This window comes from Plectropomus leopardus, chromosome 19 (assembly GCF_026936395.1).
Source record: "Plectropomus leopardus strain MGB_pleo_1.0 chromosome 19, ASM2693639v1, whole genome shotgun sequence".
Classification (NCBI taxonomy): Eukaryota; Metazoa; Chordata; class Actinopteri; order Perciformes; family Serranidae; genus Plectropomus; species Plectropomus leopardus.
Window position 1 is genome coordinate 3,848,369 of NC_142194.1, and position 13,913 is coordinate 3,862,281.

A 13,913-nucleotide genomic window follows, 5' to 3' on the forward strand; every position below is an offset into this window, starting at 1 on the left:
ATTTTCTGTCGTTTTTTCGACGTCATTAATGTCGATCTTTTTTCCTTTTTATCTGATATTGTATACTATGAAGTGTCTTTCGATGCTATAATATGTTGTTTTCCAGGTCCAAAGTTGTAGAAAAAATTCATACTATAACATGTTGTTCAAAATCCCACAAATATGTCACAGTCTAATATATTCCTATGATTGACTTTAATGCAGCAAAACACGAAGGAAGACAACACCAGGTTAGATGCAAAGAGAAGAGATTTATTTCCAAACATGATAATTAAACAGTGGAAAAGCAGAAAGCTAAGTCTTCTTGCAGGGAGTCTGAGAATGTTTCACCAGAGCACGCGGACACTGACAGCAGCAGAGATCACAGCTTTACCCAACTGATCTCAGTCTGCTTTCAGTCAGTCACTCCTTTGTAGTGAGCTGCACCTAGAAGAGAGAGAGGAAAACACACACAGAAGATAAGTGTGACAGAAACTGTACGACACATGAAAACACGAAGATACCCTTCGAAATATCGGGAAAAGATAGCCTTGCTTTTTGGGTCATTTTTCAACATGCTAAATTATGTTGTTTTTGGTCATATCTGCACGTTTTAATGCTATGGCGTGTTTTGGCACGCTTTTTTATGCTGTTTTGAGGTGTTTTTAGCTGTATTTAGCACATGTCATTTTTTGACATTTTTACCATACTATAGCCTTGCTTTTTGGGTCATTTTTGCGACATGTTATATTATGATGTTTTTGTCTGTTTTTGCACGTTTTTAATGCTATAGCGTGTTTTGGCACGCTAATTTATGCTGTTTTTAGGTGTTTTTAGGTGTTTTTAGGACATGTCATTTTTTGACATTTTTGCCATACTATAGCCTTGCTTTTTGGGTCATTTTTGCGACATGTTATATTATGATGTTTTTGTGTGTTTTTGCACGTTTTTAATGCTATAGCGTGTTTTGGCACGCTTTTTTATGCTGTTTTGAGGTGTTTTTAGCTGTTTTTAGCACACGTCATTTTTTGACATTTTTGCCATACTATAGCCTTGCTTTTTGGGTAGTTTTTGCGACATGCTATATTATGATGTTTTTGGTGGTTTTTGCACGTTTTAATGCTATGGCGTGTTTTGGCACGCTAATTTATGCTGTTTTGAGGTGTTTTTAGCTGTTTTTAGGACATGTCATTTTTTGACATTTTTGCCATACTATAGCCTTGCTTTTTGGGTCATTTTTGCGACATGTTATATTATGATGTTTTTGTCTGTTTTTGCACGTTTTTAATGCTATAGCATGTTTTGGCAGGCTAATTTATGCTGTTTTTAGGTGTTTTTAGGTGTTTTTAGGAAATGTCATTTTTTGACATTTTTGCCATACTATAGCCTTGCTTTTTGGATCATTTTTTCGACATGCTAAATTATGTTGTTTTTGGCATGGTTAGCCTGTTTTAATGCTATGGTGTGTTTTGGCACACTATTTTATGCTGTTTTGAGGTGTTTTTAGCTGTTTTTAGCACACGTCATTTTTTGACATTTTTGCCATACTATAGCCTTGCTTTTTGGGTCATTTTTGCGACATGTTATATTATGATGTTTTTGTCTGTTTTTGCACGTTTTTAATGCTATAGCGTGTTTTGGCATGCTTATTTATGCTGTTTTTAGGTGTTATTAGCTGTTTTTAGGAAATGTAATTTTTTGACACTTTTGCCATACTATAGCCTTGCTTTTTGGATCATTTTTTCGACATGCTAAATTATGGTGTTTTTGGCATGTTTTGCATGTTTTAATGTTATGGTGTGTTTTGGCACGCTATTTTATGCTGTTTTGAGGTGTTTTTAGCTGTTTTTAGCACACGTCATTTTTTGACATTTTTGCCATACTATAGCCTTGCTTTTTGGGTCATTTTTGCGACATGTTATATTATGATGTTTTTGTCTGTTTTTGCACGTTTTTAATGCTATAGCGTGTTTTGGCACGCTAATTTATGCTGTTTTGAGGTGTTTTTAGCTGTTTTTAGGACATGTCATTTTTTGACATTTTTGCCATACTATAGCCTTGCTTTTTGGGTAGTTTTTGCGACATGCTATATTATGATGTTTTTGGTGGTTTTTGCACGTTTTAATGCTATGGCGTGTTTTGGCACGCTTTTTTATGCTGTTTTGAGGTGTTTTTAGCTGTTTTTAGGACATGTCATTTTTTGACATTTTTGCCATACTATAGCCTTGCTTTTTGGGTAGTTTTTGCGACATGTTATATTATGATGTTTTTGTCTGTTTTTGCACGTTTTTAATGCTATAGCATGTTTTGGCAGGCTAATTTATGCTGTTTTTAGGTGTTTTTAGGTGTTTTTAGGAAATGTCATTTTTTGACATTTTTGCCATACTATAGCCTTGCTTTTTGGATCATTTTTTCGACATGCTAAATTATGGTGTTTTTGGCATGTTTTGCATTTTTTAATGCTATGGCGTGTTTTGGCACGCTTTTTCATGCTGTTTTGAGGTGTTTTGAGGTGTTTTTAGGACATGTCATTTTTTGACATTTTTGCCATACTATAGCCTTGCTTTTTGGGTCATTTTTGCGACATGTTATATTATGATGTTTTTGTCTGTTTTTGCACGTTTTTAATGCTATGGCGTGTTTTGGCATGCTTTTTTATGCTGTTTTGAGGTGTTTTTAGCTGTTTTTAGGACATGTCATTTTTTGACATTTTTGCCATACTATAGCCTTGCTTTTTGGATCATTTTTTCGACATGCTAAATTATGGTGTTTTTGGCATGTTTTCCATGTTTTAATGCTATGGCTTGTTTTGGCACGCTATTTTATGCTGTTTTGAGGTGTTTTGAGGTGTTTTTAGGACATGTCATTTTTTGACATTTTTGCCATACTATAGCCTTGCTTTTTGGGTCATTTTTCAACGTGCTAAATTATGTTGTTTTTGGTGGTTTTTGCACGTTTTAATGCTATGGCGTGTTTGGCAGGATATTTTTGTTGTTTTGAGGTGTTTTTAGCTGTTTTTAGGACATGTCATTTTTTGACATTTTTGCCATACTATAGCCTTGCTTTTTGGATCATTTTTCAACGTGCTAAATTATGTTGTTTTTGGTGGTTTTTGCACGTTTTAATGCTATGGCGGATTTTGGCACGCTTTTTCATGCTGTTTTGAGGTGTTTTTAGCTGTTTTTAGGACATGTCATTTTTTGACATTTTTGCCATACTATAGCCTTGCTTTTTGGATCATTTTTTCGACATGCTAAATTATGGTGTTTTTGGCATGTTTTGCATGTTTTAATGCTATGGCGTGGTTTGGCATGCTATTTTATGCTGTTTTGAGGTGTTTTTAGCTGTTTTTAGGACATGTCATTTTTTGACATTTTTGCCATACTATAGCCTTGCTTTTTGGATCATTTTTTCGACATGCTAAATTATGGTGTTTTTGGTGGTTTTTGCACGTTTTAATGCTATGGCGTGTTTTGGCACGCTATTTTTTGTTATTTTGAGGTGTTTTTAGCTGTTTTTAAGACATATCATTTTTTGACATTTTTGCCATACTAGCCTTGCTTTTTGGATCATTTTTCGACATGCTAAATTATGGTGTTTTTGGTGGTTTTTGCACGTTTTAATGCTATGGCGTGTTTTGGCACGCTATTTCATGCTGTTTTGAGGTGTTTTTAGCTGTTTTTAAGACATATCATTTTTTGACATTTTTGCCATACTATAGCCTTGCTTTTTGGGTCATTTTTTCAATATGCTAAATTATGGTGTTTTTGGTGGTTTTTCCATATTTTAATGCTATGGCGGATTTTGGCACGTTTTTTTATGCTGTTTTGAGGTGTTTTTAGCTGTTTTTAGGACATGTCATTTTTTGACATTTTTGCCATACTATAGCCTTGCTTTTTGGGTCATTTTTTCGACATGTTATATTATGATGTTTTAGTCCATTTTTGCACGTTTTTAATGCTATGGCGTGTTTTGGCATGCTGTTTTATGCTGTTTTGAGGTGTTTTTAGCTGTTTTTAGGACATGTCATTTTTTGACATTTTTGCCATTTTTGCCTTGCTTTTTTCGTCATTTTTTCACCATGCTATATTAAGGTGTGTTTGGCCATATTTTCAAGTTTTATTGCTATTTCAAGTGTCAGCACACTATTTTATGCTGTTTTTAGGTGATTTTGGCTGTTGTTTGGAAAGGTCAGTTTTTAGCCGTTTTTGCCACATCCTATGCTACAGCGTGTCTCTGGACACTACTCTATGCGTTTTTTATCTGTCATTGTCACATTATGACATTTTTTCCCACACAATAGTATGGCATTTTTGGTTGTTTTTTTCAACATGCTACGTTATAGTGTTTTTGGACAGTTTTGCAATTTCCTATACTCTGGCCTGTCTCTGCACTGTATTTTCCTTGGTTTATTTCTTTTTTTCGACATGATAAATTTTGACATTTTTGGCCTTTTTTTGACATTGTTTACAATGACATGTCTTCACAAACTATAATATGGCACCAATCAATCATATTTTATCACATTATCAAAAATGGTGTCAAAACGTCATACTTTAGCACATTTCCAAATGGTTAATTAAATCAAATCAAATCAAATCAAATATTATGATGACATAATATTTTTTTATGATTCATGAAAAGCAAATTTTGAAGTTATTTCTTTAACTCTTGATTAACGGTGTTCAATAACAACACATTTTCTGTATTTTCTTTTAGATCCAGAAAAACAAACTACGCGAGGAGGTCGAGAAGCAGCTCGGGGTAAAGGAGGGGAAATGAGAGACGTCCACGTTTGAAGAGAATTCAATAACTGTACGTTCTGTACCATAAATGTCAAGTTAGGCTGGCTGTTTTCTTCCTGTCAATAAATCCCATGAAAACATCAAAACCAAATAAAATGTTCCCACTAATGCGTATGCAATACTGTGTTGCATTAGTTTAAATGTTCCTTCATTTCCTTAAATACAGATGCTGAAGCTTATTTTGACTTTTGCACTGTTGCCATGATACAATAACAATGCTGTTTTAAACACCTTGCAGTGTACTTAGCACTGTAATAAAATATATTGCAGTTTATTATATTGTCAAATGGGAGGCTTGTCAAATATTTTTTTCAGAACTGGGTCACACAACGACTTTCAGTGTCTGTAATTTATATTTATTTAACTGCCAAATTTATGAGAGAACAGGCTGTCCTGCAATTTTGGAATGCATGGGGTTTTTTGTTGGGTTTTTTTTCTTTCCCTTTTTTATTTTTGGTACTTTTAAAGAAAAAAATTCAGATTTTTTTTCTTTAAAAAAATTAAGCCTTTTTTATTTTCAATGGGTATTTTAAAGAAAACCGCATACTTTCTTAAAAAAATGTTATCCTCTTTTTTTCCTTTAAAAGTTTTTGACAATTTAATTTTCTTCAAAAAAAATCACCAAAAATTATACAATTCATCACAGCCAGAAACTGAATGGAAATTATTGTTGATTTTTTTAAATTTCAGATGGTCCTTGTACACATCATATTACTATAAATGTTTGTGAAAAAAAATTCGATGACTTTTCAAAAACGTTTAGAGTATATTAAGTTTTTAAAGACTTTTCCATATTTTTAATGGTAAGAATGAACATAATGACCGCAGAGACCGCTGCCGTCTACGCCCCCTTTTTTGTTGTTTTGTGAAACTTGTGACTTAATTGTCTAAATTTATGTTAATATAAAGGATCCATGGACACATGAAGACTGATTTTCTTTTTTTTTTGTTATTTTATTGTTGGTTTGGTTCTTTTTATGGGATTGACAGTAAGAAAGATATAAAATACCACCAGCTTCAAGCTCTCACACCCTCCTGTTAAATAAAAGAAATATGAACTCACAGTCGACTGGAGATCAGCGCAGAACTTATAGATGTTGAGCCGCTCTGTCCTCTGCACTTCTTTTTTCATCCTGCGAAGAAAAGCTATTAAAATATTTTTACATCAACTTGAAATAAACTTTGTACCACATTATTAAAACCAGGCGTGGGTGTTTCTCATTTTACGGGAAGTATGAAGGTATTTTTATTGATTTCGGTGGCAGGTGCTCCCCTCTTAAGCCCCTGGAATGCCATTCAGAAACACACACACACACACACACACACACACTTACTGAAAAATGAGAATTTTGTGGCGTTTAAAATGACGAGTATCACAGACACACACACTCTCAAAGCTGTAAAGAATTTCCTCCCGAGTCTGACCTGGCTACATGTGCAGTCCGACCGACGCTGGGCTGCAGGATCGGATGTCGTCGCCCGTCTAGACCTGAAGGACTCGGCCCAGAAATAGCTCCTAAGAAAAGAAGAGAAGAAAATAAACAGCGCTCTTAAAAAGGAACCTCAACGTTTATTTTACTTTTTTTTTTTTTTTTTTTTACATATTTTTGGAGGTTTGGATTTAATGTTTCAGGACATGGTATTTTTGCAAAGAGCGCCAAGTGCAAGAGTCAAACCAGTTGTGTTTAAGGTGCTCCAGCATCCGCAGAGTGTTTGAAATCACCTCAAAGCCAAAGGAATGTACATTTTTTGGGGGAAATGGGTACCGCTATTGATCCTAGCCTGTTTTTATAAGTTAGGGTTGGTAATTTCTCTCTGTGCGCCCTCTGGAAGTCAAAATTATTGTTCACATGCTGCTTCTGTGATATAAGCAGTCACCTGGATTAACACTGTGAAACTGAAGCAAATCGGCTCGATTTCTTTAAAAAACAAACATAGAATTGGCAAGAAACTGGTAAAACATTACAAGAGAATGACCTCGGAAAGAGCAACAAAAAAAGGAAAAGAAAAAAAAACAAAGAAAATGATGTAGTGATGAAGTACTAAATACTAAAATAAATTAAAATCTATATTTTCTGTAAAAAAAAAAAAAAAAAAATAATCCCCCCCAAATAATTTTCAGATAATTTTATCACCTTTTATTTTTTAACATTTGGGGAAATGTAGACAGTAGACAATAAATCAAGACAGTTTTCTCAGGTTTTAGGGGGTTAAAAAAAAAGGCATCTGAATGTTGCACAAGAACAATGGTGTTGATCCAGGCGTTAAAGGGTTAATCTCTCACAGCATATCAGAACAATCTGTTATATTTGTTGTTTTAAATACTGCAGACACTGAAGTTAAAGGCAAGCTTCCACTGTATTTTTAAAGATGTTTATCGGGCTTTTATGGAAAGACAGGAAACGAACCTAACACGCGGAAAAGTGCCGCCGGCGGGAATCGATCCCGCGACTGTGACGACGACGACATGCGGACAGAACACACGGAGCGCGTGCGCTACCAATTGAGCTACGCGGCATCTCGTTAACACAATTTTATCTAAATTTTGAAGCTTCATACTAGGAAAGTGATGCTATTTATGTCAAACAGAGCAAAAAGGGAGAGATACATAAATTTTACGTGACATTTGTTTCGTTTTTTTCCTGCTTTTATTTTGTTTTCTCAGTATTTCGTCTGTTTGGGTGTAATTCTGATGTTTTTTTCTGTTACTCTGTATGCTTCAAATAAAGACTTTTTTTGTGGAGAGACCACAGCGACGAGAAGCAGCTCGCAAAAAAATCCTTTGAAGCCTCCAAGAAAAGTTTCTAAAATAGATGATCTAGATTACAAGAAGAGGAAAGATTAAAGGAATGTTTCACCCAAAAAAAAAGCACCTGTGTATCAATAAGTCATGCCATTATTCCATGAATTTTTGCAGAAAACTTTGTTTTTGTGCATGCAAAGAAAGTATCAGCAAGGGAGGAACTTGTACTTTGTAAAACCTCAGGGAACTATTTTTATTTGCTCTTTTTTAATTTAAACTTTCACTTGACTTGATAAAAAAAGTTGCAGGGAACTCGCTGTTTATGATGCTGAAAATTTCAGTTTTGAATCAACATTTGCTGAAAGCATTTATTCAAAGTTTTGTTATGCAGTTTTCCAAATTGTAAATATTGACAGATTTTTTTTTTATTGTAAATGCATATCAGTTTCAAATATCTGTCTCATTAACTACTAAGAATTGTTATGGGCCCTGAAAAGCAGTAATGTATTAATAGCTCATGTGCACCATCATACAAAGGAGCTTTGTTTGTTTGCACATCTGACAATGCAGTAAAGATATTACAGTTACATTACTCAAAATTATCTCTACAGATATTATAAGTCAATAAATTCTCCAAAAAACAAATAGTCACTGAGTCTAGGAAATTGACTTTCTTGTCTCTTTAATTCCCAAAAAACAAGTCATTTAAGTGACTCCAACATCAGAGCTCAACACTGCGGCTCATCACTGCAAAACCTGACCTCGTGTGAATGAAACCTTAAAAATTCTCATTATAGCCAAAAATATAATAACAATTAGGAATATTCTCAGACAATAAAAACACCACTTTCAACGCCGTCAGCAGTTTGTAGTGATTCCCGATATTGGATTTATTTGCAGATATGCTAATATATAACAACTCATTAAGCCAATAACCGATACTGATATATCCATTAATTACCCTCCTAATTTTAGTGACTGTAGCATACGGGTCAAATTAAAAAACCAGCCTGGACTGATGGTCAAATTTTATTTTTGGTGATGAACTTCATTCAACAAAGTGAAGAGCTAAATGGAAATTAAATAAACAGAAAGCAAAATGATACATTAATCTCTGCTCTAATGACACCTTAAATTAATAAAATCCACAAAAACTTTAAATTATGAGACAATTAGTTACAAATAAATTTAGCTCAAAGCTCTGAAACTCTCCTCGTTTGTCTTTTTTACTTTTATTTTCTCATTTGTATTAATCTTAACATGAGTGTTTTTCTTCTAATAAATTTCCATCTTTTTCCTGCCCATCTACTACCTCTTCAAAATAAAAGCACTTCAGTGTAATAAGTAAATAAATAAATAAAAGCAAAAAAAAGTAAAAATGCTTTAACACTTTGACTGCTGAACACTGAGGTTATTATCATTCTCTTATTGTGATAGTCCACAGCTGATGGAGACATGAAATACAATGTAATACTCGTTCATTGTGCAAAATTAGAAAAATACTTCAATTTAGGATTGATGTTTTGAACATATTCACTGTGTGAATAAAAAAAGATGGCCTTTTCCGTTTTTTTATTTTAACCCTTTGAAACCTAAGCAAATCAGTTTGGTTTCTTTAAAAAACATCAGAGGGCTGCGAGTGACTCAATAAGAAAGAAATTAAAAAGACGTTATCGTGCATCTCTCGCTGTTTGTGTCTCTTTCCTGCTTCAACATGAAAATACACCCGTGCACAAAACCAGCACCATGAAGAAATATTTTTCCCAGCTGTGACTTGATCACCCAAAATCAGTGCTGAACCTCACTGCTGCTCTTATGGTGGACAGAGTGAAACAGAGGAGTGAGGCTGCCCACACACTTTTAGAAAGTCATATCATTCTCTCATAGAGAGCAAACTTAAGCAGTTCTATCCAAAATAAGCCTCGCAGATGAATACCTCGGCTGTGAATTAGTCTTTGGGCAGCGGGATGCCGACTGCGGTCTGCTGTCCCTGCATCTGCTGCTGCGCGCGGGACACCTGCTCCTCGCTGCAGCAGTCCTGCAGAAACACGGCGGCCAGGTTGCGCAGGCGGGGGCTCTCTGAGAGGGAGAAGCGCAGCATGCACTGCAGGATGGCCGTGTCCGTGATCTCAGAGCGCGACGAGGGCGTCGTGAGGTTCATGAGTGTGGTGATGGCAGACAGGACGGTCTCCTCCCTCGCGCTCGACAGACAGTTTGTGACCAGGCGGACCCCGCCGCTCTGCAGGATGATGTGTCGGCACTCGGGGTCCATGCTCAGGTTACACAGGCCGCCTGAGAGCATGACGCACACACAGGAGGTGATGAGTGGTGTTAAGGTAAGAAGTAAAGATGACCAAGTATCTTTACTTTGATACTTTATGTTTTCAAACGATGCAATCTAGGTTAATTATACATCTGACATCACTGAAAGCACCAAAACAATGAAACCAAAGCTGCCGCACTGTATGGAGATTTTTATTTAAAATTGTTTTTTATTATCATTTTGTTATTATTACTATTTTAAAAATGTATTTGAATAATACCATATGTTCTGAACCAGGGTGATTTCCCCCCCCCAAAAAAAAAAAAAAAATGTTTAAAACATTTAAGAACAGTTATAACAACCTGAATTACAATTAAGAAATATTATAAATGCGACAGAATGTGTTCAATTAATTTTTCTATACCATAACTGTGTGTAATCAATATAAATACAATTAAAAAATGATCCTATTGTATCCTTAAGATTTTTTTTCCTTCTTCTGTGGTATCAAAGAGGTATCAAGTTTTTTTTGTTTTTTTTTAAATCTTGTATTGTGCTAAAGTTTTAATTACTGATATCATGACAACATTAGTGAGAGACAGCGTTGTCTCATGACTGGTGACACTCACCCATCCCAAACTCCACAAAGTTGTCGTTCTCCTCAGTGAGCATGTCGAGGAAGAGGTCGGTCACCTGCAGCTCCCTCAGATACTCCATGTTGTTTGGGTCGTATGCGAAGTTTGCCAGGTTAGCGAGCACCTGCTCCTTTGCCTCTGATGAAGAGATAGAAGTTACATAAGCATTTTAAAAATACCAACGACTGGAACAAATTCATTTAAATTGTTGGCTGATAAGAAACAAGAAGACCTGCAAAGTCTTTTTCAGGCAATAAAAAATATATATAATTAGTATTTTCTCCTTTCATTAGTCAACACCGGTCCTAATCATAGATATCAAATATTTATTGAATATTTCAAGAATTTCAACGCTTTACATACCAGGGTTTTGTCAAAATGCGACCATTTTTTTTAGATTTAAAACACCCACAAACATGTTAAAAAGCTGGTCATCAGGTGGAAAAAAGTAAAAATGACAAACTCCAAGGTACAAACCCAAAATGACACCAAGAAAATAACAGTGCATATTTTTATGCTTTGATGGCTGTGGATCAAATATTGTAGTTTGAATGGGTTTCAATGGCACTTTTTAGCATTAACAGTAGAAATGTAATAATTTTGTTTACACAGTGTATTTTAGACTTTTTGTTGGAACTGAGCTGGAAATTCAAAGACAAAAATACATAATATTGCCAAACAGTATGCATGAACACAGCAAGAATAATCAAAAGCATGAAGACTGAAAAGCGTAAAATGCACCAAACAGAACTGAAATGATGTTAGCATGTGATTAACGGGACAGAAGGTCTTAAAATATGAAACTAGCGGTTTGTTTGTTTTTCATGGATACATTGAAGACTCTTTGGTGTTGCCAGGTAACCTAAATATCACAGACAGCTGAACCATGATGATAAATAAAGTAATAAGGTAAAGTAAATAAATAAATAAAGTGAGACTCACCTTCACTGTCGGTGTCCTGAAACTCGGTGACCAAAGTCTGTAAATATTCAAAGCGGTCGGATCCTTCAGAGGAGCCTTTTCTCCACATCTTTAGCTAAATTAGCTCAACATTGGCTCCGAAATCACACGGTTACATCGAACAAACAAAACTACGACGACACTAGTCGGCTTAAACTGATCCAGCCAAAGCATTAGCTTAAAATTAGCTCCGAAATCATACGGCTACATCACGCTAGCTAACGCGCTAGCTTAGCATTAGCAACCCGCGTTCTTCTCCCAAAACTAATAAAACTTTAACAGATATAAAACAAACTAATGCACTAGCTTAACATCAACTACGTTGTGAACTCAAACGCAGTCGGTTAGATCGAGGAAACCACCGCAAACACACCAAACAAACGTCCGATCGATGGTCGGTCAAACCGCCGTTAACGGATCGAATAAACTTTTCAAACAGGCGCCACTTCCTGTTTTGATCCGTACTCCAAATGTGTCCGTGCACCACTTCCGCACACAAAGTTCCGCCTATCCATTATCCGTTTTAAATAACTTACATAACCTAAAACTATGTTGGACCACCTTAAAATATATTAAAACTTCACAAATATCCCAATGTGTGTGATTCAACGTGTAGTTTATTTTTAAAATAATTCGCATAATTTAGTGTAATTAAAAGTGGGCACCGGAAGTCGTGCTACGTGCGGAACTGCTCGACCAGAAGGTGGTATGTAACGAGCGGTTAGCTTTAAAGGTCACTAAAACAAATGTAGGTTATTTTTATGTTTATTTTTCGGCTTGTAGCTGATTTTAGGGAAATTTAGCTACAATGAAGCAACACCAGCTGTCCGCTGCAAAGCGTCTGACGAAGCCAGTTTTATTTGGGACACTAATTGTCGGTTTGGCCGCAGCTTTCTTTAACAGGTAAGTTCAGAGTCACTGCATGCTTTTAGTTTTTGTTGCATAATATTAAAACACCTGGGAACCCAAATCACCCACAACTTTCTATATATATATATAATTTGGGGTTTTATCTGCACAATGAAAAGCATAAAAAAGGAATTCATGTTGAAGTCATTGTAGAGCAGCATAAACCTAAACAGAATTAAAGCAGCACCAGCGAAAATATCCTGACCCAAAACACTAGATCCTACTCCTTATTATGTATATCCAACTTTCTTTTTTTTTTCCAATTTTCTACTCATTTTTTAAACAGTATTTATTTTATTTCTGTGATTTTTTTTTTGGGCGGGGGGCATTTACTGTCATATTAAATTTGTTAATATTTATGTATTATGTTTTTTTTTGTGAATTTTATTTTCTGTTTTTCCCCCCTGAAATGCGTCTGTGATAAACTGTATTTGTAAAACTCTGAATACGAATAAAAAGACCTTGAGCAAAAAATAATAATAATAATAAATTTAAATGTATAAAACTAGTACCCAGTTTACTTTCTGACCTATTTGTTGTAGCTTAGGTACATGCGTATATTTTTAGACGTCATAATTTTAAAGGGACTCTCTGTACTTTAGAGTAAATGCCATTATTTATCAATATTATAATAACACCTCCTCCTCCTCCTCCTCCTCCTCCTCCTCTTCCTTCCTGCAGGCACAGGTTCTTTGAGGACGTGGAGGATCTCAGGGCTCAGGAGCGAGCTCGCAACAACGCCAGGAGGGTGGAGATTTTGGAGAGGAGGATGAGGCAGATAGAAGAGGTGGCAGAGAAGAAGAGAGGAGGAGGAAGCAGCTCCAATGAAGCTTGAACTGTTACTGCTGTACTGCTCTGTTGTCTCTCAATACTACAGATGTGGACAATAAATCCTGCTGCACACAACCTGAAGACATCTGGACAGGAGACATCTGGACAGGAGACATCCGTCTGTCCTGCAAGAAGTCAAACTGCTTGTGTTTTGATAAATGAAGCATTAGTGGACAGATTTGTGATAATTCACATTCACAAGAAATTTAATTTTGTGTCTGTTTTGAGACATGATGAATATTAATAATTAAATGACAAAAGTGCTAAAATCAGCTTTTTCTTGCAGTTACACTTTTGCCCACCAGAGGGGAGCGTACATTCAAATTCAAACTGGTGGTTTTGCAACTTTTAGCTCCTTAACTGGAAATCATAAAGATTTTACATTTCTTTCTGTTCATTTTAAAATGCACACTGTAGATTTATATTTTATTTTCTCATGTTATCATTATTCTGTTTCTACTTGACTCCATGGAGCATAAAAAACATGCAGAAACTTGCTCGAATCATCTGATTCCTCATAACAAACATCAAGTCTGTATTAAATTATTTAAGTTTTCAAATTAATCTGCAATGACTCTGGTAGTAGTAAAAATGAAAGCTAATAAGTTTTTGTTATTAAATACACAATTCAAGACTTCTAATTGATTTTCACTTCATAGAGGAACAAATTAAAACTGACAGTGCTCTGAAAGAGAAGGAAAATAATCTGAATCACTCCAGCAGTGGGGCAAGAAATTTGCAATTAACAGAAAAAAAAACTGTCAATAACCACATTAATAACTGATTAA

The 13,913-nt window shown here is 35.2% G+C and overlaps 2 protein-coding genes and 1 long non-coding RNA gene across 6 annotated transcripts in view; 2 read left to right on the forward strand and 1 right to left on the reverse strand.

Annotated features, from left to right (window-relative positions):
- Positions 1-5,985, forward strand: part of acsf2 (acyl-CoA synthetase family member 2) — a 50,287-nt gene extending 44,302 nt beyond the window's left edge. For both annotated transcript variants that reach the window (XM_042507448.2, XM_088069609.1), the window contains one exon: positions 4,699-5,985. In XM_042507448.2, the coding sequence (XP_042363382.2) occupies positions 4,699-4,761 (63 nt within the window). In that variant the 3' untranslated portion in view covers positions 4,762-5,985. The remainder of the gene's footprint in view (positions 1-4,698) is intronic.
- Positions 232-11,854, reverse strand: armc7 (armadillo repeat containing 7). Of its 3 annotated transcripts, XR_015774909.1 has the most exons (6): positions 11,368-11,854; positions 10,420-10,563; positions 9,464-9,819; positions 6,210-6,300; positions 5,848-5,917; positions 232-426 (listed from the first exon to the last, which is right to left on the reverse strand). XR_015774909.1 is itself a non-coding variant. In XM_088069615.1 (3 exons), exons 1-3 carry the CDS (start codon positions 11,453-11,455, stop codon positions 9,476-9,478), a joined length of 576 nt encoding a protein of 191 aa, XP_087925741.1. In that variant the 5' UTR covers positions 11,456-11,853; the 3' UTR covers positions 8,544-9,475. The 3 variants fall into 3 exon arrangements, 1 of the variants encoding a protein (XP_087925741.1); XR_015774908.1 differs by lacking the exon at positions 232-426 and having other exon boundaries at positions 5,646-5,917; XM_088069615.1 differs by lacking the exons at positions 232-426; positions 5,848-5,917; positions 6,210-6,300 and having other exon boundaries at positions 8,544-9,819; positions 11,368-11,853.
- Positions 11,855-12,045: 191 nt separating this feature from the next.
- Positions 12,046-13,622, forward strand: LOC148186279 (uncharacterized). Its single transcript, XR_015774910.1, has 2 exons — positions 12,046-12,288; positions 12,976-13,622. It is a non-coding gene; the product is annotated as an uncharacterized LOC148186279 (long non-coding RNA).
- The last annotated feature ends 291 nt before the right edge of the window (positions 13,623-13,913 follow it).

Bases quoted from the DNA above. Each gene is read 5' to 3' on its own strand.
- armc7 (XM_088069615.1), bottom strand. From the start codon at position 11,455: ATGTGGAGAAAAGGCTCCTCTGAAGGATCCGACCGCTTTGAATATTTA. The intron at 10,564-11,367 runs GTGAGTCTCACT...TCTCTTCATCAG, and splicing joins TCAGGACACCGACAGTGAAG to AGGCAAAGGAGCAGGTGCTC. The intron at 9,820-10,419 runs GTGAGTGTCACC...TCATGCTCTCAG, and splicing joins CTTTGTGGAGTTTGGGATGG to GCGGCCTGTGTAACCTGAGC.